The 24,640-nt window shown below is 46.7% G+C and overlaps 1 protein-coding gene across 1 annotated transcript in view; it reads left to right on the top strand.

The window, feature by feature from the left end:
* The first annotated feature begins 494 nt into the window (after positions 1-494).
* LOC105449553 (mothers against decapentaplegic homolog 6) overlaps positions 495-24,640 on the top strand; it is a 41,963-nt gene continuing 17,817 nt past the window's right edge. The window contains exons 1-3 of the mRNA XM_011688813.1: positions 495-1,014; positions 8,926-8,976; positions 17,278-17,364. Of these exons, the coding sequence (XP_011687115.1) occupies positions 510-1,014; positions 8,926-8,976; positions 17,278-17,364 (643 nt within the window). The 5' untranslated portion in view covers positions 495-509. The remainder of the gene's footprint in view (positions 1,015-8,925; positions 8,977-17,277; positions 17,365-24,640) is intronic.

The following is a 24,640-nucleotide window of genomic DNA, read 5'->3' as shown; positions in this document are numbered from 1 at the left end:
TGTTGATGTTCTGGAGCAAACGGACGGACAGACTCACTAGACGTCTGCTAAAGGCCAAGGTCCGTGGGGAGCATGAAACCGAGTGTGAAGCTCAAGAGGATTCATCGTCACGTACGTTTCATCGCACGAGCAGCAGCAACGCGAGCGGCGCCGCCGCCGGCTACGACAACACGGGCAGTAACAACAACAACAAAGCGACGACGACGGGCCGACAAGTGAGCAGGGTAGCGGCGCGAGGAACAGCGTTGTCGGGAAGCGGCGCGGGGACAGCGTTGTCGGGGAGCGGCGCGGGGACAGCGTTGTCGGGGAGCGGCGCGGGGACAGGAGGAGGAGGAGGAGGAGGAGGCAGTGGCGGAGCGGTGGCTTACGGGGGACGCAACACCGCGTCCAGCAGGCTGCATCAGGGTTGCTGCGGCGGCGACACGAGTCAGGATGACGACGAGCAGCACCCCGGTCGGTTGCTGAGGTGTAAGGAGCTCCTCAAGACGCTCAAGGAGAATCAACTGGAGATGCTGCTGACCGCCGTCGAGAGCTACGGCGCCGATCTGGGCTCGTGCGTTCTCGTGCCGCGTCAGGTCGAGGACTATTCGTCGTATAACGATCAGCAGCACGAACAGCAGCAATATCACGGCAGCAACGGCCGGCCGCAACGTCATCACATCCGTCATTTTCATCAGCGTCGCTATCGTCAGTATCGGCACCACCGCTCCAGCAGACACCACCGCTCGTCCTCCATCGAGGACGACCAGGAGAGCTGCTGCTCCGCGTCGGAAGACTCCTCGTCCATGTCGCCGATGAGATCGGCGAGAAGCGGCGTCGTGCCGGTGAGAGGATCAGCGGCCGAGAGGGGCGCCGGCGTGCTGTGCGACCCGCATCTGCTCTGCTGCCAGATCTGGCGGTGGCCGGATCTCGAGCACTCCTCGGAGCTCAAGAGACTACCTATGTGTCATTCCGCTAAAGATCCCGTATACATATGCTGCAACCCTTACCACTGGAGCCGGCTCTGCAGACCCGGTAAGCGAAACGTCTTTGCTTTCTTCCTCCCGTAGTTTTGTTGTCGCTGCTTCGCGAGAGATAAATCAAACAGACCGACCAGAAATTTTGCGAAAAGCATAAGAGTTACGTAACTAATTCACACAAATATATATCTCAACGTCGTACGCCAAAACTCACCCAGCGGTTTATCACTCGATCGAATCGACAGGCAACATTTTTACGTTTATATTGATTAAATCTGATAAAATAATTTATCAGATTTAATTAAATTTGATACAGAAAAAGATATTCTGCTAAAATAAAGATAAAACAAAATAACGTACTGTAAATTTTAATTATTTACATGTCTGGGTTTAAAATCGTTTGGTATAATTGAACGTGAATCTACATTTATCGATTCTCGATTCTCTTACATATTTGAAAATGTGTAAAGAATCGAGTCACATTAGCAATACATGCCTTTTTGGGGAACTTTTCGCAGTACAATCCCGTTTAACATGTATCAAACTGTGTTGCCGTCGCCGCGCCGGTGTCTAGACGGTAGAATAATTTAACGTCGTAACGTACAACTCGCTCCATTATAACGCTAAGCCGCAAACCGTGGACCAATCGTCACCTGTTCAGACCTGCACGATGCTAACAAGCTTAAAGGCTCTCGGGCCGATGTAAAACAGAATTTATTAACAGGCAGCCTCGCTGGTAGCCGGGTGTCTGCCTGGTTACATTCAAAATGTAGACAAATATAGGCAATATACAACTGGCCGAAGTGCCGACGATTTTCCACCGCCGTGGAAGTCGAGCGGATGAACGAGAAATTCGGAAACACCTGTTACTTCCACTACGAAACGGTTTTTCGCCGTTAAAATTACAGGATAAAATTTCGCAAAAGATTTTAACGCGCATCGATTATTTTTACGAGATTTTTATAATATAACATTTATTAATAATAATGGTTGCACGTAATGTACGTAAAGTGATAATAGTTGTATATGAAGTTAACTGTAGTGGCTGAAAGTTATCAACTTTCAAAAGATTAAATTGTCATAAATTTTAATTTTGGATTAAGGAAAAATAATTTAGTTTAAATTACCAAAATGAATCCTTTCAAACTCGTTTTTCCTTTCAAATGTCGAAAGTGTTGACAGGTAGACATTCGAATCTGATATACATCAACCTCTTTTCTTTTTGAATGCGCTTTTGTGTCGTTTTTAGAAAGTTCACGCCAGATGAATTCATTCTAAAAATTTAAACTAACCAGGGGATTTATTTTACGTTTACTTATTATGATTTTCCCAAAGTCATTTTCCTGCCAAAAGAATTTTTCTTAAAGATACAAGGGACGAATGTGTTTCAAAGGAATTCATTCATCAATACCTGATGGATGGTGGGAAAAAGGAAACCAACAGTGAGTCATCGGTAGATTTTCCGAAGCGTATCGTGTATTTTCGTGGGAACGATGGGAATATCGTAAACGGAAACGTCAACTTTGAGAAAATGTTTTAATGAGTTTTCAAATACTCTACGATTTTTGCGTTATCTCTAATCTTAATCTAATCCTAATCGTTATCTAAATTTTACGTTTCGAAATACAATGGTACGTGCGTTTTTTTTTTTTTTTTAATTTAACGCCTGTCTTTGGAGAGTTTCTTTGAAAACATCTTTTGAAACGGTGTCTTCATGTAATAACTGTGCGACTGTCTTCACACTGTTTACGCCGTGTACTTGTGGTATTCGTCACGTTTGAAGAAAGCGCCGAATTTATGGGCCTTACGGCACCGGGCCGTGACTGTCTCCGGGATCCGTCGTCTGGCGTCGTTCGACAAATTCGTCCGCAAAAAAGCGTCGCGTCCTATAAAAGAGAAGGAGGGAACGAGAGAGGAAGCGAACGAGCAGGCGCCAGTAAAATGCGCCTTTACGTAACCCCGGCGATCGTTTAACCCGTCGCCGCCGTCACCGCCGCTGCCGCCGTCGCCAAGCCGAGCGAATTCGATCGTGCGAACCACGACGATACGGCGTTTCGATACGTCGAAGAATATTTTTTCTCAAAACGTGTTCAGAATCAAAAGATTATAAAATTTAAAATTTAAATAATTGGTTTCCTCGCAGACATTTAATTTAAAATGTAATATATAAATTTACATTTAAAATTTAAAGAGTATATTCTCAAAAAAAAACTCTTTTGCAACAATTTACAAAATCTATTTGAATATTTGCCGAGAAAGGATCGAGGATTAAAGATCGTCGAAAGGTTGTGCGAACGCGGGAAAGTTATACAATGTCGGAAGTTACGTCCAATACCACGAAATCGCTGTTTTTTAGTTTAATTTTAACCCGCGCTTCTTGGACACACGTGCGTGTGCACTCGCACTCCGGACATCAGGCGGCACCGCCCATGCGGCCCCAGATTATAAATAGAAAACTTTATATAATAAATATTCTATAACAACGAATTTAGCCCCCCAGATGAGATTAACGGGCGATCGGTTCGGCGACGGGAACGGCACGCCTCGAACGTATACCATTTAATAATTTCTCGGATGGGGGTGACTCACGTGCGTTAAGCCACGCGTTAATTGAGCCGATAAATAAATGCCGGCTAATTACGTCGTCGCACGCGCGAAGACACTCCACCGGCTTCTCTCCCCGGTTCGCACGGTGGTCACGATAAATCGAATGACGGGTGCCGAGTACACGAGTGCTCGATGCTCAAAAAATCTGGCGGAATCCCGCCCCAAGAACGTATTTAACGACGTCGCGTCGCTCGCGTTCCTCGGCCGTCGAGTCGTAAAATTGGCGGGGTTCGAGTATATCCTGTATACGTATCGACATTCTCTAATTTGAAAGATTAGTGACGATTGATACGAGATTGCTGCGAGCGAGAGAGAAAGAGAGAGAGAGAGAAGTGCGGCTTTTTCCACCGGTAAGCCCGAACGCCGCTCGAGTAACGTGACCATTGACGCGAGTGCCCACCGGCGCCGGTGGCCTAATCGTGACGACGTCGATTCGTTACAGTCGAGCGCGCCGCCGAGCACGTTTTATCGATAATATCGAGCACCGTTTATTGCTGGAAAATCGTATCGGATAGGCGCGACCGATCCGCCGGCGACACCTCCGCAGAAAGAAAAAAAAAAAGGTCGCGAAGGTGCCGAGATAAAATCGCGGCCGTGCTGTTTCGTAATTAACGGCGCGCGACGCCCGAGGAAAATAAGCGGATCCTTCGAATTCCACGCTGAGGTTTCCACGGCTAATAATAGCGCGCGCGCGCTCGCGCCGCATATGCACGCCCGCGGAGGAAGTTGGCGCATTTTGGGGAAAGAGAGGCGGGAGAAAGCGAGCGAGAGCGACGGCTAACGACGAAATAGTCGCGCGTCAGCTGCGCGGTGACACCCCGCTCCGGACAGATCGGATTCTCGGTGTTGACGCGGGGAGAAGAGCTGAGGAGAAAAAAAAGAGACTTGATTAAGAGAGACGCACGTTGAAAGAAAAGAAGCGAGTCGGATGAGAATGTAGGTAGGGCCCCGCGTATTATGCGGATGAGAAGGAGCGAGAGAGCGGCACTTACCAATGGCCACACAATCAAAGTTATGGCCAGAAGGAAATGAATCTAAAAATAAAACGTATATTGGGCGAGTCAGTCGCGCGGCTGGCGGAAAGACGGTGACGCGAGAGTGGGAAGGGTTGGTCGACCGGCAAGGCGACGGTGGCGGTGGCGGCGACGAGAGAGAAGCAGAAAGAGAGAGAGAAAGAGTTGCGCGACGGGATGGACGGGACGAACCGACGCGACGAGGAAAGAGCGAGGCGAGTTTAGCGGGCGAGCGAGAATGCGAGAGAGACGCGACGGGGGAAAAGGAGCGGATGGCAGACTGAGGACGGGGCGCCGTCGAGCATGTGCGGTTAGGAAGGGCAACGACGGCGGCGAGGGGAACGACGCGCGCGGGGGGCACCGTCCGTCGCGGCGCAGCGAAACCGTCGGCGGGATCGCGCGCGGGAGGGGACACGAGGTGGGACGCGACGGCCGCGACGGCCGTGAAGAGAGAGGGGACCGCAGCCCGGCGCCGCTGCGTGTCATTGCTGGCGCCAGCTAATTGTCGAGGCCAGCCGGCATTAGCCGAGGAGCTGACCGAACTGAGTCGAACTCCACGAAAGCAGGCAGGCAGGCAGGCAAGGCAGACAGGCAAGCAGGCAGGCGAGCGAGCAGGCAAACGCGACGGGTATCCGAAGCTCCGACCCGACTCCACTTGGGTCGCGTTGTGCGGTCCGACTCCGCCGGTCGAAGAATCCCGCTGACCGATTCTCTCCCGATTCGTCTCGGGCTCTTATTAAGCTACGTATTTGGTAAAAATTCTGATAATAAATAGATGTCCATTGCTGCGCTTCTCGATATCAATTATCGTTTTGTCTTTAATTTCTTTCAATGTCGCGGCGAGATTGAAAAAATAAGATCTTATCCGTGGTTGTTCTCTTACAAAAATGTATGTAGAATTTAATTTTCAGAAACACTCACAATTTTCCTCGACGTTTGACGACAATGGTCATTAGAATTCGATCTTTACAAGAATCGTTTCAATATTCGCAATAATTAATATAGAGGACACTATTAATTTATCGCCATTCATTGCCATTATGTGCATTTTCTGGGGCAAATTGTATAAATACGTCTGCTTGCAGCGCTGACCTTCGATCGTTGAAATTTTTGAGATTCGTCGGTATTGGGGACAGCGAAGGCGTCGGGAATCTTGGCTTGGTACCGATGTTTATTATATTCTCAATCTCTTGGACGCGCGCGTGTTAGTGATTTCGACGGATCGGGAATAGGTTTCCTGGGAATTTGAGTTCTCGCTCGCTGCGCATTGCGGAGAATTCCAACGGCACTTTAGACTCCGTTGTTCAAAACAAAGACTGATCACGCACCGAAATGACGTTCCGGCGCGGTTTCTCCACGTGCCGGCATTCGCGAAGGATTATCGCTTCCATGCCGTATACATAAATCACAATTCTACGATGTATAAAATTCGATGGCGCCGTTTCACTGAAGCGGGGAGGGGGGAGGTTAACGAGGTGATCAAACGCAATACGAATGAATAACTTCCTTGTTTATCTTACAAAAAAATACTGTCTGCACCATTTCCAAAAATTGCATTGCAATATACGTATATGCAAGAAGAATGTTTCTTACTGCTTTATAAATTTTTTTTATCTATAGATATACACGTTTATTTTCGTATACCGTGACGCATGCGTTATTTAGCCCACAGCTCGAAATAACGCGCGTATTCAATATGCAATGACGCGTGTACGACGACCGGCGGCGGCGGCGGCGATCGCGCCGGAGGCGCTCTCGCCTATTTTTCCCGTCGGCTCAATTTACGCGCAACCTCGCCTGACTCGCAAACGGACACCGGACGCGACCCATTGTCAGCGCGCACGATCGTCGATAGGCGTACGTTAATTTCGCGTCGGATCGCGGCGCCGCCGCCGCTGCCGTCGCCGCGGCGTTTTATCGCGCGTAAATCGTTCCCGCGGTGGCGCCTTGTTTTCGCAACGCCGCGACACAAACTCGTCGTCTTTATCTGTGTTTTTTTTTTTGCGTCCGGCCGGTCGTTCGTTCACACATTGCCGCGGCGTCCGGTTAATAATTCACGCCGGCGAATCGATTATCATCGGTCAGTCGGCGACAAATGCGGCGGCGGCTATGTGTCGTCGTTACGCAAATCGTCGTCGCGGCGCAGGTTTTTATCACCGCACCGCGCGATCCGGCGCGTAATGTGCATGACTTTCTCCGCTGTCCTCTCTCCCCTCTCTCCCGTGCTCCGATATTCATTCATACCCGAAAGCGCAATCAGGAGGTGACTTTCATGCCACTTCTTTTTCTGGCGCGATTCATCGGGAGTCATTCGCGTTATACGACAACACGTGCAGTTTTTTTTTTTCCTTTATCCGAGGCAAAGGTTTATTGAGTATTTTTCTGTATCGTCCACGTGCGGTGCATCTTTGCCTTGGGAACGCGACACGCGCGTTGCGGACGAATTCAATAAATGCAATAAAATTTATCTTTCCCGCGGTTGACAATCGGATAAACAGGCCTAGAAATAGGCGCGTCTCGGTTGGAAGGAGACGCTCGTCGGCGCGAATTACGTAACCGCCACGGGAGCGCCGCGCGTTTATTATAAGTGCCTTAATTAGCGGCTGAAATATCGCCGTTTAAATCGCGCGCTCCCATCTTGTTATTCAAATCGTGCCAACTCCGGCTCGAAGTTTGAAGCGCGTCGATGAGTGACACGCCGCGCCCGGCTTTATTAAAGTCCGGCCGCGGACGAGTTTTGATGTAAGTTCTATTTGCATATCCGCAGTGGTACCGCCGAATTTGTTAAAAAAGAGTGATGCTTTAAAAATATGTGACACCTTAAATTTCGAAAAAAAAAATTGATTTTTTCACTATGAAACTCTATATAGTTCTCGAAGATGGACTATACAATTCCTGATAGGTTTCAGAAACAGCTCCGTCCTTTAACTTTAATTTTAAATATTTTAACCCGAGTGCGCTGACACCTAGTTCAAGAATAAAGTGTACGATATAGCGAGCTTTAATCTGACACTCCGCACCCGATTCCCAACATCACGGCGCAGCGGCCATTAGTCGGCCGCGGCGCCGCGCTTATTATCTATAGGAATTTCGGCGCTCTCCTGTCGTTAGACAACAAATATGTACTTTCCTCGAAGAGACTCAAAACGGATGTTATTTTAGATACGCCGATCCAAGATGCAATATATCAATATTTGATTGTAATCTATGATTTCAATCGTGGATTACGTAATATTATCATTATTGTATGTGCAAATTTTTATTCAGACAATTGATAAAAACGATTTCTTTTTATCAATCTATACTTACGTTTCAGAGTTTAAAATCGTATAAAAAAGAATATCTTAATTATTTTCGTCGAAAATTTGTCACGTTCTTTGTCACCGTAGAATAAATGAATAATTTCGACAAATACACTTTTCACATGTGAAATAAATTTTTTTAATTACGTGGAAAAAATTATTTTATATTGTAAAAATTATTTGGAAGAGATTTAATGTTCACATGAGGCTAATCGATTGCCAAGCTTCTCACGGCGAGGATTCACTCGAGGGTCGCGGTTACCTGCAACGCACCTGTGTAATGTACCTTACATGCGTGATCTCGCGCCGCGCGGGCTTGCGAGCGACGGAGGCGGCGTTTCATTCTCTTAGACACGGGGAGAGCGTCGGGTTACTTACTACCTTCGATGTTCGAGGTATTCGCGCCGCGGTTTGTCCTCTATCACTTTCAGGGCGATACGTAAAAGGACGAAAAATGCATGGCATACCGGTTTCGCTGGCGCTCCGCGCTCCAATAATAGAGCCCGCCACTTTTGGCCTGGACTTCTCTAGCGGGCGCCAGTCGTTTGTCACGATATTTCGCGTCGCCGCGGCCGTCGCGTCCGCTCGTCATCGACGTCATTAATTCGATTTAATCGAAAGCCACCTTGAGTCCGTTTCTCAATGCCTCCGCGATCGATGCGGATGTGTATATTAATTGTAAGCAGCACCGGCCCGATTTGTTTCTCCAGCCCGAAATTAACGGAGATGAGCTTATTGATGATGTCTCTTTTATTTAATATTAATTTTACTATTAATGTTTAACATTAATTATTTAGATGCCGAATATAATTACTAAAATAATAAGTTACTTAATAATTACTACTAGAAAAGTACACTATAAAATTATGATTTAAAGGCATTAAATTATATTATTTATACTATACTAAAAGATATTAAAATGAGAGACATGAAGTGTTTTACATTTAACTTTGATTGTGATACAAACGATATCACACGTCCGTTTATCCTTATCCAGTTCCCAGTCGTGCGATGATACTTAATGATTATCATTTTCTATTTCAGAGTCGCCACCACCCCCGTATTGCCTTATCGCCGACAGACTGAGACCCGAAGGTGAGTGTTTCGTCTTTCACGCCGTAATCAGGAATGTCTACCAGCGAATGTGCGTGCGTGCCTGCGTGTGCATGTGCGTGTATGTGTGTGTGTATGTGTGCGTTGCTTCGCGCACCCATACCGGCGATAACTCATGTTTATTGCTTGCAAACGTTTACCGTACAAGCAGCGAGGTTCGTCTCTCCTAGCGCGCGTGTCGTGTCTCACGACCTAGCCCAAAGCAAGGTTGGGGATAATCCGGGACGACGAATGCGAGTGGCAGCGTTCCCATCTTTCGAAGTACCGCGCCGAGTTAATCGGCGTACGTGCTCTACGAGATTGCGCGAATAATAGACACGTATAACGATATCTGAACATATTGGGAGGGATCTCTCTTCTCTCTCTGTCAATTCCTGACGTTCATAATCCCCCTCCCCCTCTAAAAATTATTTCTTTTGATACTTTTATTTAACGTATTTCTTTTAACGTCATCATCGCTCGCATATATATAATTAATATGTTATTAATAAATTTTCGTCGTGCACGAGATCAATAAAGTCGCATAATAGATATCGATATAGTTTTCTTTGTGCCACGGGAGCTCGAAGTGACGCGGGAAAAAGAAAAGGCATCGAGAGGATCTGTACGATGACAAATACACGGCATTCCAGTCGTACGTACCAGAGGTTCTCACACTTTTCACGGCTGCGCACCGCCGCGGATTCCTGAAATGATAAATAGATCGTTCCGTCGCGAATAAAACCGACGATTTTATTAGATGGAGTTGAGCAAGAACACACAGACGCGCCGCGTTCGTACAGGTTGGTTTACGATAGCATTCTCGTCACACACCTCGGGGGTTCTCAACCAGGCGCAGAGCGGTAACATTATCTCGCGAATAGAATCAGCTATTCTTGCAAAATTTTGCAAAAAATAAATAAATATATCTAGGTACACATATACATTTTTTATATATTATGTATGTGTGTACGTGACATGTGTACGTGTACATGACAAGTATTGTTTCGAATATATGTATATAAGATGTAGAAATAAAACAAGCCCGGCTAAATGAGAAATCGAAATAATATGCGCTTACTCTCGAGGTTCTTTACGGTCATAACTACGCGCTGTAAGCCGATCTTGTTGATCGCAGAATGTGCCGATAGATTTCATGATATCGCCGTTTCAGCGGTTGATCAATGTATCCGCTAGCCAATACTGGTCCACCGCAGGTGGAGGCTGAAGCGGTCTCGCTTGTACGCGAGGAGAGCGCGAGACATCGATATTAACATTTATACAGCAAAATATTTTTAATCGCAAAACATTGTTGATTTGCTTATTATTATTATTTTTTTAAAGATCCGTAACAACTTTGACGTAAAGGATCAAAGTCACGTCCGCGCGTTATAATCTCTTTTCGAGATTATACTCTCGATACGTCATCGAGAGTAAATCATTTCAATCTTACCTGGAATACGTGTCGCAAAATGCAATATCGCGTATCGTAGGATCTCAAAGAGCTGATAGATATAAAGAACCGCGCTTCGTAAAAGTCACGGAAAGATCCTGGAACGATATTTTCTGCCAACCACATCTTCTCGCTCCCTCCCACGTCACCTCGCTCTCCTCGTCCGCGTTTCGACTACCGTCTCCCGTGCGTTTCTCTCCTCTCTCTCTTCTTCTTCCGCGGCCAAACCTAAACTGGTTCTCTCGGGATCGATGCGAACGCGCGAGTATACAACACGGATCGACCGCGCGGTCATCGATAGATTCGCCTTTCTTTCACCGAGAAACCCTCTCGCGCGTGATCGCGCGATTACGCGAATACGACGTGTGTCGAGCCCTCTCTCATATACGTCCGGCATTCTCTTTGAAGTCGAGCGTGCCAAGGCGTGTAATGAAATAATGGTATCACCAAGTCTGGTCGCGAGCACTGTGTATAGTAAAGTAAAATATCGACGTCGACGTATGTAACATTTATAGTTTCTTTTTTTTTTGTTATTAAAAATAGCAGGGATTGAACATCTCCATCTCATCGAAGTTGGCGGTGTATGTGTGCCAAGCCTGATATGACGAAATAATAGCGCCTGCAGTTAGAGGAGAACCGCACGTTCGCGATGACGTTAGGTGTGCGTCTATAGATTATATAGTGGACGCACTTATATAGCAGAAAGAGAAAGAGATAGAGAGAGAAAGGGAGAAAAAGAGAGAAATACCGCTGAGCACTTGGTGTGTTGTATGTATACCGCCTGAGGTCAATATCTCCTATCGATAGAGAGAGGACCGTGTGTACAGCAAGTAGCTCGCATTTATACAAAGGAGGATCCTGCTAAAGGACCAACACGCGTTCTCGAACGTATATTATTCAATCCTTAGGATTACGAATAAATTCAAATTCCTGATCTTTCCGATCACGGTTGGGGTACTCGAGCTTCAGCGAATATAATCGGAACTTAATCGAGAAGTTAACACAAGTAAAATCTTATATATATATTATATATGTATTATTAATTTTTTTATTCAGAATTTTTAAATACATTTCTATTTATTTCTGATAAACGGCACGTTAGCGTTATCGCGCCACGATCACGAGTCGCGCCTTTCCGATTCGCGCCACGCCGCTCTAGCGCGAAAGAGACTAGAAAGCTCGCGTTTTAACGTTAACCGCTTGTCAATCGTATAAGTGACTTGTGAATCAATAATGACAGCCCTACTTACACGCGCGCGAGCATACCGATATGATAGATATAGCTAACGTATGGAAAACGCGCGGGCGAGGAAGCGTATGTTTTTCCGCGGCGGCGTAGGTGGGGAAGGGAAGCGGGTTTCTTCTCGGAAGGAGACTCTCTGCCTCCGTCGTAAATCTGTCTTTCGGGCGACGACGGGCGCCCGCGCGAATTTATGCCCCGTCGCGGAAACTGGGCCACCGCGCTGCGTGCCGAAGCGTACGAATGGCGTACGACGACGACGGCGGTGGTGGCGGCGGCGGCGGCGGCGGCGACGGTAACGGATAAAAGTCCGCCACTTGTTGCTGCTTGCGCGACGCGACGCGATATTATTCCTAACGCGAAACGGAGCGAACCGGTGACTCGCGCGGGGAAATTCCGCCAATGCGCGTGCTCTCTCGTCGCCTCGTGGGAGGAAAATAAAGGGGTGACCCAGTGGAAAAGAACGCGGCAGCGCGTCTACTCGAGCTATCACCTTCAAGTTCCTTCCACATCGAGCGTCCCCGAGCGATCTCGCTTCTCTCCTTCTATGATGTTTTATTCATAATTTCACATACCTGATATCTAATTAAAATATTACGTAAGCGTCTAAGGGTCGCACCTACAAGGTTTAAATTATGGTGATGGACTCGTATATAATTTCTTTCTCTTTTTTGTATATCTATATACGCCGAGACATGTGTACCCCTCTTATTGAGGCGTGTGATTGGGAATATCCTTACGACCGCAGGGTTAACTTGACTTTTGCACGTGCTACCTTGTGCTCCCGTGTCAGATGTAGAGTTCCGCCAATGCGGTTGCGCAAATTTCAACGAATACGACGAAGGACACACAACGCGCGCACCACGCAGTCCCTTTCAAACGCGCGCGAGGACAAGCGCGCGTGTCGCGCGTTACGCGACTTACGTTTTTAATCCTACTCTCCTCTGCGATTCGTCTCTCGGATCAGATTCCAATCTTTGTCTCATAATCTATTGGATTGCGTCCGATTAATGTCGTGCTTCGTTCTCTCGGGTGCCGATCGTCTGCCGTCGTAGATAAACCGAGCACTATTCCATTCGTTCGCGAATTAAAAAAAAAGGAAGAAAAAACGCAGAAGCTGTAAGAAATCGTAGAAAGTGCAGCTAAGCGCATTTGCTAACGGTCCACCTGTCTCGAAAGAATGTACGACGCGGTAGTGGATATATAACCGGTTTTAAAATGGGCTGGGCTTTGTTATTTTACCGACGAAACAAGTCATTGTGAGAGGGAGACGAAACATTAAGATGGAAAGATCAAAGGGACATCTCCCAGCCCCCTAAAGTGGTCCCTTTCCATAACGCGAGGCCGTGTTTCGTTAATAGATCGGCGACTTTTGTACGCAGCCTTGAAAGAACGAACTTAGCTCCGGTAATCTCCGCTCGCTAATCCCCCATGAGAGGTTAAGGGCACGGAGGTACAGATAAGGCCAACCTTAGCGCCGGTCAAAGGATGGGGCTGAGTAAGCGCGGACTTAAAGACGTGATCCCGGGGAGCGGAGGCGGTGGGCGCCTGTCGCCTGCCTTTACGCTTGCCTACTCGCCGCGACGTCCTTGAACACATCCCTTCTCCCCTTCCTTCCGTTCTTCTCTCTCTCTCTCTCTCTCTCTCTCTCTCTCTCTTCCCATCTCTTCGTCTCCCTTCCTCTGTCTCTTGCTCCTCGTCTCGCTCACCCGATCTTTCCCTCTGTCTTTCACCGTCCCGCCCGCTTCGCTCGAAAGAGCAAACTCAAGCGCGCACTTTGCCCCTTCTCACTCTCTATACCAATCCTCCAGCTTCTCTTCTCTCTTCCTCGTTTACTGCGCCTTCTTTCGCCGTCGTCTACCGCGCGCGACTTATTCAATCAAAAAATCCCCCTTCTTCTCTAAAATAATATTCCCGATATTCCATTCGCGAGGAAACTCCCTCTGTCCCGCGATAAAACTTCACTTGCGCCGAGATATATGGAATGTTCGAAGATTATAATTTATCGCGAGCGATCGTGATTTATCGTCGATCTTTACGAAGAAGAGCCGATCGTAGATTCGTCGGGGGGGAAATCTGTTATCGGCTATGCCGCGGCTAGAAGCCGGCGTATTCTCGGTATGATGAAACCCCTCTCTCTCTCTCTCTCTCTCTCTCTCTTTCTTTCTCTCTCTTATCCTCTTCTCCGCGCTCCATCCTCCTTTCGCTCTCCTCTCGTCTCCGCTCGACCGACCGCCACGAGGCCCACGAGTCGCCGGCGATCGGCGGGAGTGGCTCTCTCGCATTCCGGTGCCTCCTTCGCCGTATACCGATCGCGCCGGCAGCGTTTGCGACCGGACCCGGAGAACACCGAGCGCGCCGCGCGGGCATGCACGCCGATTTCCGGATCGGAGGAGCCCGACGAGATGCCGCGTTTGAAGATCCGCCAGCGAGATCCCTAATTCGATGCAGCTTGCTCGGTATCACGGCATAGGGAGGAGGGGGAGTATATCGTGCGCGAGTACGCCGCGGCGCATTATAATGTGCAAACGTCGATCCAGCCTCTCTCAATGTCGCGACATTCAGCGCGACGGATCCGCGCTGCCGACTAAAACGATTCGCGGTATCGCAAACTTTAAGTTTCGGACGTCACCGTCGCGTCGCGACGAAAAGGAAAAGTTGCGTGAAAGTTCAAGATCGAGTCTTATATTCTCGGAATACTTATACGCTCGGTGAACAGCATTTTCGGTCACCTCACACGATTCACACACAAAACCTGATCGAAACTCGTGTGATATTCAACGATCACGGTTCCTTCGTCGAAGAAAGAAAAGATACCGTCGGTATCTCTTCCTTCGTCTTCCCTCTCTTTCTCTCTTTGTCTTTCTCTTTTGCGACACTCTTCCCACAAGCCAAAGCCCATAATTCACGAATTCCGTTCACCTTGAGAGCGAACGAGCGAGCGGGCGGTGGCGCCGCCGGTCGAATCTTCCGCGTGGCTATATATTTTTGCAAACTCGGCGGTGACACTATCTCACAGATTCGCGCGCGGCACTTAACGGCTTATAGTGACACGCGTAATTCGCGGAATTATATTTACGCTCCCTTTGTGGAGTGACGCGCGTGCCAAAATCGCGCCGCGAGCGCTCTCCCGTTCGGTCTTACTTTGTAAATAAATTGTATTTACCCGACGCGCGCGCGCGTTGCGGCATTGTAGGTATATTGGACGTCGACCGACGACAGCGAGTATAATAAACCGCGGGTCCGCGTGTCAATTTGCTCCTTATCGGTCGGATAAATATTTGCGCCGATAATCGCCTGCGCGCTCTGATTGTTTGCCGCGTTGCATGGCGTCGTTGCCGCGAGTCTGAAAAATCGTAGAAACTTAGAAAATCTATCCGCGAAACAACCAACATTCGATATCTTGTAATTTACGTTCAGCAAATTCGTGGAAATTATATCTGAAATTATCTTCCTTTGTTCGCGTTAAAAGTTTCACAATTAAAAACAGTTGCGAGATCTTTCGCTAGTTGGATGAGAAAATCTTCTTTACCGATATATTTGTCGTTTTTATTGAACAGTATAAAGTGCGTTATATAATTAAGTGTTGTATCAGTAAGATTATATTTTTCATTGAGACGAGCAAAAAAAATATAATAATTTCATCAGGAAACGCCGAGCGAGTTTCAATTTCTATTTATGTAACAACAGTCTCTCTTGCGTGGGAAACAGGACAAGGATTCGGTGGAAAGAGAGAGAGGGGGGGGGGGAGGAGAGAATTCTCCTGTGCGAAATTCGCTCGACGCGACGCTACAGCGACGGAGGCGAGGTCGGCGCGGATTTTTAAATAATTGCGTCCTAAAAATAGACGGCTCTCCTCTTCGTCTTCACGATATCCTTGAAAGACCCCATTCCTTGTCTTTGCCCTCGCCGCTTTCTCTAATGCTTTTGGGTGCTACGTGGCAGGAAATGGTCCTCCCGTAGGAACGAGATTCTGGAATCCAAAAGGAATGCGACCGTCCACTCATCCGACTTGTTCTCCTGACATCTTCTCTTTTGGTGAATGGACCTAGCCTTCCATGGTCCTATCCCTAAAACTATTAGCATGTCGTATTAGTATATTCATCGAAATCTTTTGTAATGTAGCCTATATATTACATTAGTAATATTCGTAATTCGTACTTTGAAAACAATATTTTATCTTGAGACGTTTTATTTTTAAGACGTTTTATTTTCTATTATTTTCTATTTTCAATTTTCTTATCCTGTTAAATCTATTTCGTTAAATTAAATAGAGTTAAAAATATGTACTGCTTGATTAGATTATATTATTAGTACAATTCTTAAATAGAGTCGAAACAAAGTATATTTTTAAACAAAAAATCATTAAAATAATTTTCTAAATAAAACAATAGATTTTAGAAGACCAATGAATCACTTTGGGATATAAAAAAAAGAATGAATTTTAAAAGACATTAAAATCGAACGTTCGCAGTCCATTTACGAGAAAGACGAGGACAGACTAACATTGTTTCGTAGCGAATTATAGTTGGCCGTTCTGTTTGTTATACGAGACTTTTGCCACGGTGCGCGCGAATAAATTATCCGTCTCGAGCGAATAATTATTTTGGACGATTCTGTCACCTCCTTTGTGCCACCGCGAAAGAGAAAGAAGGACGGAGAGAGAGAAAGAAAAGAGACATTTCCGTGAGGGGGAACTATGAATCATGCCGTCTGGCGATTACCTTGGCCGTTTCTGTCTCTTCTGGTCCGCGGAAATTGTCGCGCTTAATTGCCCTCTCGCTGCCCGATCGATTGTGAATTCTCCCGAACGGTCAACGGCCATTGATCGCCGATGCCCAGGCCTTTAACACGCAACCGCTAAAGGCTTGAATCGAGCGGCGAGCTGTTTGTTTATCTTTCTTTACGATGGTAAATAAGGAAGGATCGAGATTCATTTTGCCATTCGGATTTTCTCTCTCTCTCTCTCTCTCTCTCTCTCTCTCTCGGGCGCGCGCGTTCGTTGCATAGGACGCGGTGACGAATCGTTTTACCGTTTGGCACGATGCGGAGCCCGAGGAGGAAGCGAGCGCATCTCCCGCGCGCACCTGCGCCGAGAGAATCGAATTTATTCCGTCTGTTGAGGAGCGCGGAGAAATACGAGACTAGGTATTACGTCAATTAGCCGCGCGCGCTCGCGCGGGATGGAGATGTGTGGTCATATATGAAATTACGTGGAACCTCGCTGCCGGTGTTTACCCGACAATAAGCCTTTTATGCAACGCGTCGCAAAATTCTTCACCCGTCCCAGAAAATTCTCGTCGATTCGATCCTCTCGCGATAACGAACGCATTACGTTGCAAAATCGTGCTCGCGTGTAACTCGGCGATACACACACTTTTTCACATTCGCTTCTTTTCTTTTCCTCTGCTCAAGTGTAATGATGATTATGTATTTTTCTCTCTCTCTCTTTCTCTGTCTATCTCTCTATTTTTGTTATAAAGCGAAACATGTGCGAGAGCGAAAAAAGAGTGAGTGAGTGGGAAGGGAAAGGGGAAAAGGAATTAAGAGAGGAAGAAATAGTCTCGCGCGAGGAAAGCAGCTTCTCAAGGGGTTGCCCGTTTATTTTCAGATCGCGCGCCCAGCGAAGGGGATCAACGTCGGTGCAGAAACAGCACGCCCCTGCCACTTCCCGGCTCGCTTACCACCAACGGAGAAGGTAACTATGTCTTCAAGGTTATACGTACCCCATATGTTCACCGACCCCGACGACGAGAGATATACGGGGCGTCCCTTCCCCGTTGAGTCGTTTTAACCATAATAGATCGTTGGAGTTGCGACCGACGTAAAATTTTGGAAAAGTAAGACGATCCGTCTCTCGAATGTGTCACGTACAACCTTTCTTTCTTTCTTTATCTTCGGAATAATCGGTGAGACCTATCGGTCGATCCCCGGAGGTGCCTCTGAACCTAACGTCATTGATCGATGACTACGCCTACGTCCACGTGGTTAACCTTGATCGGCGCCACGATCGGTTTTCTTCCCGTGCACGTTTTCTTCGCTTCCCCTATCTGAGAAAAATGAGAGCGGGTTTAATTTTAAGCGTGCTTCTTTCCCCTTTCGAATCGCGGCGAGTTACGAGAGTGTATAATCGCGATTCAAGTTAATTTTACACTTGCAGATATATGAGTCTCACATGCGCGCTAAGATTCGAGTAAATCTTCTTTTCTTTTACCATAATATATTTTCGAAAAGAAAATTTCTTTTTATATGTATAATAGAAATTAGAATTCTTACATATTTACTTTACAATACGCCCTGTATAATAAAAGATAATGACTTATCTTTTAATCCTCCCTGGAGGATTTTCTCTCGAAAGGACGGGATAATGTTTTTACAATGTCGACCGGCGGTCACCGAAGAAATTTCCTCAGCCACGCACACGTTCCACGGGGCTGACGCGCACGTAGCTTTTCACGCATGACGCACCGCACGGATCGCGGACTCGTCGTTTTTCGGGCCGCTCTCGGGCCGCTCTCGTGTTGCCGCTTCGTGGAACGCCTGAAACGCTTTTGGCCCCGGCCAGAAGCAGGAAAGTGAGCGCGCTCTGCTCTCTCGCCGCCGCCACCGCCGCCTCGCACGACGATTACTCTCGTTTCTCCGCAACGTCGTTCAATAATTTTCTACTCGTTGCGCCATCGGGCCGAGTATACGAAATTTTTTTCCCCGATAAATCGAAAGCGCGTATGGTATTCGCGATAAGGAAATAGTTTGCATGAATAAAAGAAAAAAAAATACATGTAAGAAAACTGGTTATAATGATCAAGTATATACGCGTATTTATTTGTTTATTTAGTTGTTTATACTTATATTAACCTATTTTAAAAGAATATTTCAATAGGCAGATTCGAATTGTACGTTCCACCAAGAGATGTAATCTGATCTGTGGGATTAAGTCTTTATATAAACGTATGGACGACTTTGTTCATTCTCGATTGATCGCGAATTCTCATACCGGTGAAGAAAAACAAATTAATTATAATATTCGCGACGACAACGGCAAGTTTTTTCTCTCGTGCGTCGAGGTCTTTACTTTTACTATCTGCCTTTGCCAATGCAAACGCCGCTACTCTAACGACGTCAAGCATTCCCAAGCTGACAGCAAATTGCGCTTGTGTACCCGGCGCGTCTCGCGATTTTACTGGAGTGAGTAAGAGACGACGTCGTGTGTTCACGCATTTAATCCGAGAGTAATCGTGTAGAACGTAATTTATCCCAGCAATTTCAAAGAGATTGCGAGAACGTCGTTTATATTGTAATAGCGTAAACTCTGCCAAAGCAAATCCTTTGGATGCTTTAATTCTTTTAAATTACGTTTCAATTGCGTGAACTTTTAAATTCCATTATATTGAATTATTTTACTTTTAATTTGTTTTTACTTTAAATCCTTTTTTATCTTTTATATTTATTTATAGTATTTTATGGATTTTATTTTATTTTATTTTTTAAATAAGGCAAGTACTGTTGAAATTGCCAATAAAAATATAAAAACATAAAAATTACGAGTATATTTTCTTTGTAATAAGAAAAAAAATGTATGAGCATTTCTCGGACTTGGAATTTCTGAGATTTCGTATAGCGGCATTAAAAAGACGCGTGCGCGTTTGACCTGTCGCCACGGCAGATCCATTTACCGGAAACGAGAATCATCCTGACGCGAATGCACTTTCGTCGGCTTAGCGAATGTCGCGTATATTCGCGCGATGTTGAGCGGCGGCAATATAATACCGCGACACGCGTGAAGTTTAGAGCACCGAAGATGACACGGAATCGTAAACACGCACGCGCGGTTGTCTTTTTATTTGAGCCAGTTATATAGATAGAACGTTGCTTCCGGGAGAGCACAGAAATATCAGAATTCGATCGAGCGTCTTCCAACTCCGACACCGCAACCGTCGAATCTCTCTTCAAGGCTCTCTCAACTCGGAGGCTCCATTCATTCCTTTTCACGTTTTCATGTAAATTCATCGATAGACATACCAGTTATAAGTTGTATATGTGTATTAAAAAAAAATGAGGGGAGATATTTTTCACCATTTATCGACGCAGTTCGATAGCTTCGACAATTTGTTTATCCAACAATCGCTCCTCAATATTCGATCTGAAATTTTCTACTGCGTGAAATATACGAGCGACCAGAGTCCGTCGTCGATCCATCAAACGATGCGTCGTTCGGGCGCAGGCTGCTGCATCTGCCGCATCAGGACGAGGGGAAGAAGAAGGCCGCGGCAGGAACGCGGGTAGGAAAGGAAGGGGGTTAGAGGGGAAAGCCGGCTCCCGGGATGCAGGCAGGTTTGAGAATGGCACGATAGGTCGGTCGGCTAAGGTGGGTGGCATTCGGCGCGACTGTTTGAGGGAACAGGGGGACCCCTGGCGCCAGACAGCTGCCGCGTGTCTCGACCTCGCTCGCGCTAGCTCGTTCGCCTGTGTGCGCGCCTTCTCGGCTCCTCTCCTCTCGCCTCTCCTCACCCGTCGCGCCGTGCCCGCGCGACTCTCCTCTCATCGCCTCGCCTCGCTCCTCGTATACCCACATACATATACGGTCTATACGTTGTATGCACGTGTATGCGCCTACGTGCCCGACTTGGTTTGCTATTTTATTGATTTATTTTGGCGCTAGGTCTCTCTCTCTCTCTCTCTCTCTCTCTCTCTCTTTCTTTTTCTCTGTGCTGCTTGCTTTGGACGTCCGTCGTCGTGCTGCCTTCGGCCGACGATCGATCGAAATGCGTCGTCGGTTTCGACTCTCGAGAATCTCGAGCGCAGAGTCGCGCCGACGAAGAGAACGTTGTTGAACTTAGTTTCCGAGATTCTCACATAATTGTGACTCTGAAAATATTAACCTCTGGAAATCTTAAACTTCACGCGAATGCACTTTCATAATTCTTAAAAACAGAGCAATACAAATTCTAAATGAAATTTGTGAAAAATTTACATGCAAAAATAGCGGTTTAATTTTTTCTTATATTTATATATTAAGTAATATAGTTTTGATTACTAGTTTTGTAACCTGCCCCTCATTTAAAATATTCTGAATCATAAAACTATTATTTAGTTCAAGAATTTTATAATTTATATAAATAATATAATATAAATAATATAATATTTATATGATATAACTGAAGTTGAGAATGAGATTTATGTTCTTTTTTTTCATTATAATGTATATCTTATGCTATTATTACATCTATTGTATTACTGTCATCACATTTTCATCACGCTAGTCATATTCAACTATTCTGTTCTATTGTCTCTTATAAAAATTGTCAACGCGCCGAGCAGAAACACGGCTACCGCATGGTCAATTATCTCTCGCATTCGCGCAAGCATGAAGCACACTCTCGATTTCCGCGCATTACACGACGATAAATTGTCCACCTACATATACGTGTGCAGCCACGGCTCGGGGAGCCGTGTGTAGCTCGATAATCCGTTGCGCGCGAATATTTTACGATAGGTAGGTTCGGGGATTGCAACATGTTGCGTGTGGGTGCTGCCCCGCGTGTGCGGAGGAGAGGCACGTGGATATATCCCGGCATATACGGCGAGAGCAACAGGTTGCTCGTGTCCGTTTCCTCTTCTCCGCCGCGACGTCGCCGTCGGTCCGGGGCAACACCCTTCACCGCATCCCTTCTGAATGGGGCGAGCCACTGGCTGGCGCCATCCCTTGGTGCGATATAGCCGAGGTAAACAGACGGGACTCCCATTCATTGGATCCCGGAACGACTTTTCTGAATTGGGATCCCGCCGAGGTTGTTGTTCTTTGACTCTCGCGGGAACAAAAGCGTGAATACACAGGCGGCGTCCTCGTAACTTTCTGCCCTTGAATCAACCGTGTAACGTTTTCCTCTGGGCTAAACTTCCGGCGAAGCTAAACTGCCTTATTCGGCCCGGTTCCACAAATGTAAGATTAACATTAATCTCTCTTTAACTTATTACTGTTTATCTCTTCCTAATTCTTAGAAAAAAGATAAAACGAATTGAAGGTCGATTAAATCGAGTTAATCGCAAATTGTGAAACCGTGCTTTATAAAAAATCAAATATCAAATTTTATATATATATATATATATATATATATATATATAGGTATATATATATATGTATAGTCGGTCGGTATTGCATCAGGTCACAAGTCACGGACTGTCGCGAACAAAATCGTCTGTTATTCTACTGGTTTTTGTGTCGGTTTCAAAATAGTTGCATCTCTCGTACGTCACGGGTGTGACCCGTGCGAGAGGAGCAAGGTCGCTGCAACAGTCTGGCGGAGAAGCCGGATCGAAGTTTTTAAAGGGGAGAGATTTGTGTTGGGGAGATGTATCGGGGAGATGAGAAATGCGGATGCGGGCGCGATGATCTTCCGTAATGTAACTCGCGTGAAGTCAACGAGTTGCATGAAACGTAACATACGGGGTCTTTTCCCCCGATCTCGGAACACGCAGTCGAAGAGCTAATCGTGGATAACGACGCGAGCGCGCGGCGATAATGATACGCTTTTCAGAAGGTAGTCGTGACGAGCGAGGAAAGAATTTTTACGCAGCCGTTAGCTTTAAGAGTTAACGGTTCGTTAAGCGGGAAAACAAGTAGACGAGTTAAAGCGCTTCAATTAGCGGCCTCGGTGCGTTCGGTCGCTAGGTCTATCATTTCTAGACTTTGCCGTGATTCATCTAACTTACCGTTTTTTCTTCTCACTCGTTATAATAATTGTGGCTCTCCTGAAAATTTGCCTTGTCTCTCGCAAAACAATTCAATTGTTTATCTATCCTTTTTTTTCTTCGTTTCTGTTACTCCCCCTCACGCGAAAATACGATTGAAATACACTGTTGGAGCTGCACGTGGCGGCCGCTGTTTGTATTCGAAACGATAAATCTGTGCGATGGCGTCGTAATTGCGAGATTCAGTAACTCGATCAATTTTCGTTCGCACGTGCCACAGTTGGAGTTAAAGGATGATTTCGTTCTCGCAGTGCGTCGCGTAGCGAGATGTGCGACGGGTGATCGCCATACCAGCCGGGCCCCGTCAATGGAAAAGAGCCTAAGCGACGACGCATACACGCGTGCGCGCGCGATGGAGAACGCCATGAAATCGAATTGGATCAGGCCACTTGAGAGGGAATGAAATCGCGGCGCGAAATAAGCCTCTTAATAAAATGACGGATTGATTGCTCCTCGTTGTCGTCATCGTCCTCATCGTCGTAGTCGAGTGCGAAGAGTGAGAGAGAGAGAGAGAGAGAGAGAGAGAGAGCAAATATCGCAACTCGCGAAGCGGTTCGGTATCCCTCTCGCTATCTCTTCCTTTTTTCTCCCACTCTTTCTCTCGGCTCTCGTGAGATCCGTTTGGGTCGACGGCCTCGATCTTTCGATCGAGCGAAAATAGATCCAGAAGTGCGCTTCGTTAACTGTATATCCAAGCCGCGGCATCGTTCGCGTAAACGCGAGCTCCAAATTGCGTTTCTCAGCGCGGTCGCGTTTCTCGCTGATTTAATCGAATAATTAACTGAATATTACACTCCGATAGCGGTACAAGGATTTCTTCTCTACTGCTACGTGTTGAGAAAAAAAAGAGAGTAGGAGAAGTTAAAGTAAGAGAAGTTAAGGAGCTTCCACTTCGTTACGGATCTCTGCGTTTCGTCATTTTTTCTGCGGCCTTGATTTGGGGATCGTCTCATCGATATACCTCGCCGCTTCCCGGAGACGCGGTCGCGCTGCTTGTAAGCGTCGCGTACGTGATCGCGATCGCTTATCGATAACATTATTGACCTATATATAATTACGTTGAGTATATCTTCGAGGAATCATTTGCATTAACCGCGCCCGCGCGCGCATTTACGAAGGAGGGACGGAGAGACGTTCGTTCGCTTCCCCCCGAGAGAGGCTTAACTCTCCGTAACGAGGAGACTATATACACCACTACTAGCATCGAGCGCATTCTGTGCGCGTATACGAGGCTCGCTATGCGCGAGTGCATAAATACCCGGGCGTAAATTATAATACAAGCCGGTGGTAGAGGCTCGGTTTTATGGGCCTAGCACTACTATCACGTCGCGTCGAGATAATCGGCTCGCTCATTGTCCGCGCGATCGTTACTTTGTCGTCGTTAAATTAATAATTAAATTATACCGAGCTGAGACCGCCGACGGCGGCGCTATACGAGACGAAATAAACGTTCTCTGGAGCCTTCGAGAGAATAAGAGAGAGAGAGAGAGAGAGAGAAAGATACGTATACGAGGCCATCTGTCAAAGTTCGCATGCTCTTCCGAGAAGCCCGCTCTCACGTCTCCTCCTCTATCGAGCCGCGGCCGAGTGTTTCAATCAGCAGCCTCTGATATTACGAGGCGCGATCGAGGCGAAATCGCGGCGGTGAGCGCGCGAGCGTGCTTGCGTCACCGACGAAAACGTCCGGAAAAACTAAAGCTAATTTCGCGCCGCGCTGCAGCGATGTTTTCCAGGAAAACTCGCATGAATATCGGCCACGAAGGATGTTTTGGAGTCTCGCTTCGCGTGATACACGAAATTATTTTATTACTTTTAGAGAGCTTTTAGAGAGAACGTAAATTATTTTATATTTCCTTACGTCTTAAAAGAATTTTATAGAGTTTCCGTATATACGAAGAGATATATGCCTCCGGAGATTCCTCAACTCTGAGACGGATCTGAGGAATTTAAAGGGAATATCCTGATCTTCTCTCGCGAGCGCGCGCTAGGAGGCGCGTTTTATACGCGCGGGAAGACAACGTCGTCGCGCATTTGGGACGAGGCGGGCGTAGACATTTGCGTATCGCGTTTGCGCTCCGCTGGTGCGTGCTTGTGGGCAAGCGACGCTTGGGAGAGATATAGAGAACAAGTAGGAGCGTTTGTGAGAGAGAACGATCGTGGCGCGAGACGAGGGAGGGAAAATAGAGAGCAGCGCTCACGACAGAGAGAGAGAGAGAGAGAGAGAG

Source organism: Wasmannia auropunctata, unplaced genomic scaffold, assembly GCF_000956235.1.
Source record: "Wasmannia auropunctata unplaced genomic scaffold, wasmannia.A_1.0 LD336111.1, whole genome shotgun sequence".
Lineage (NCBI taxonomy): Eukaryota > Metazoa > Arthropoda > Insecta > Hymenoptera > Formicidae > Wasmannia > Wasmannia auropunctata.
Note: the sequence above shows the minus strand (reverse complement) of the source record. Positions and strands in the feature narration are given on the sequence as shown.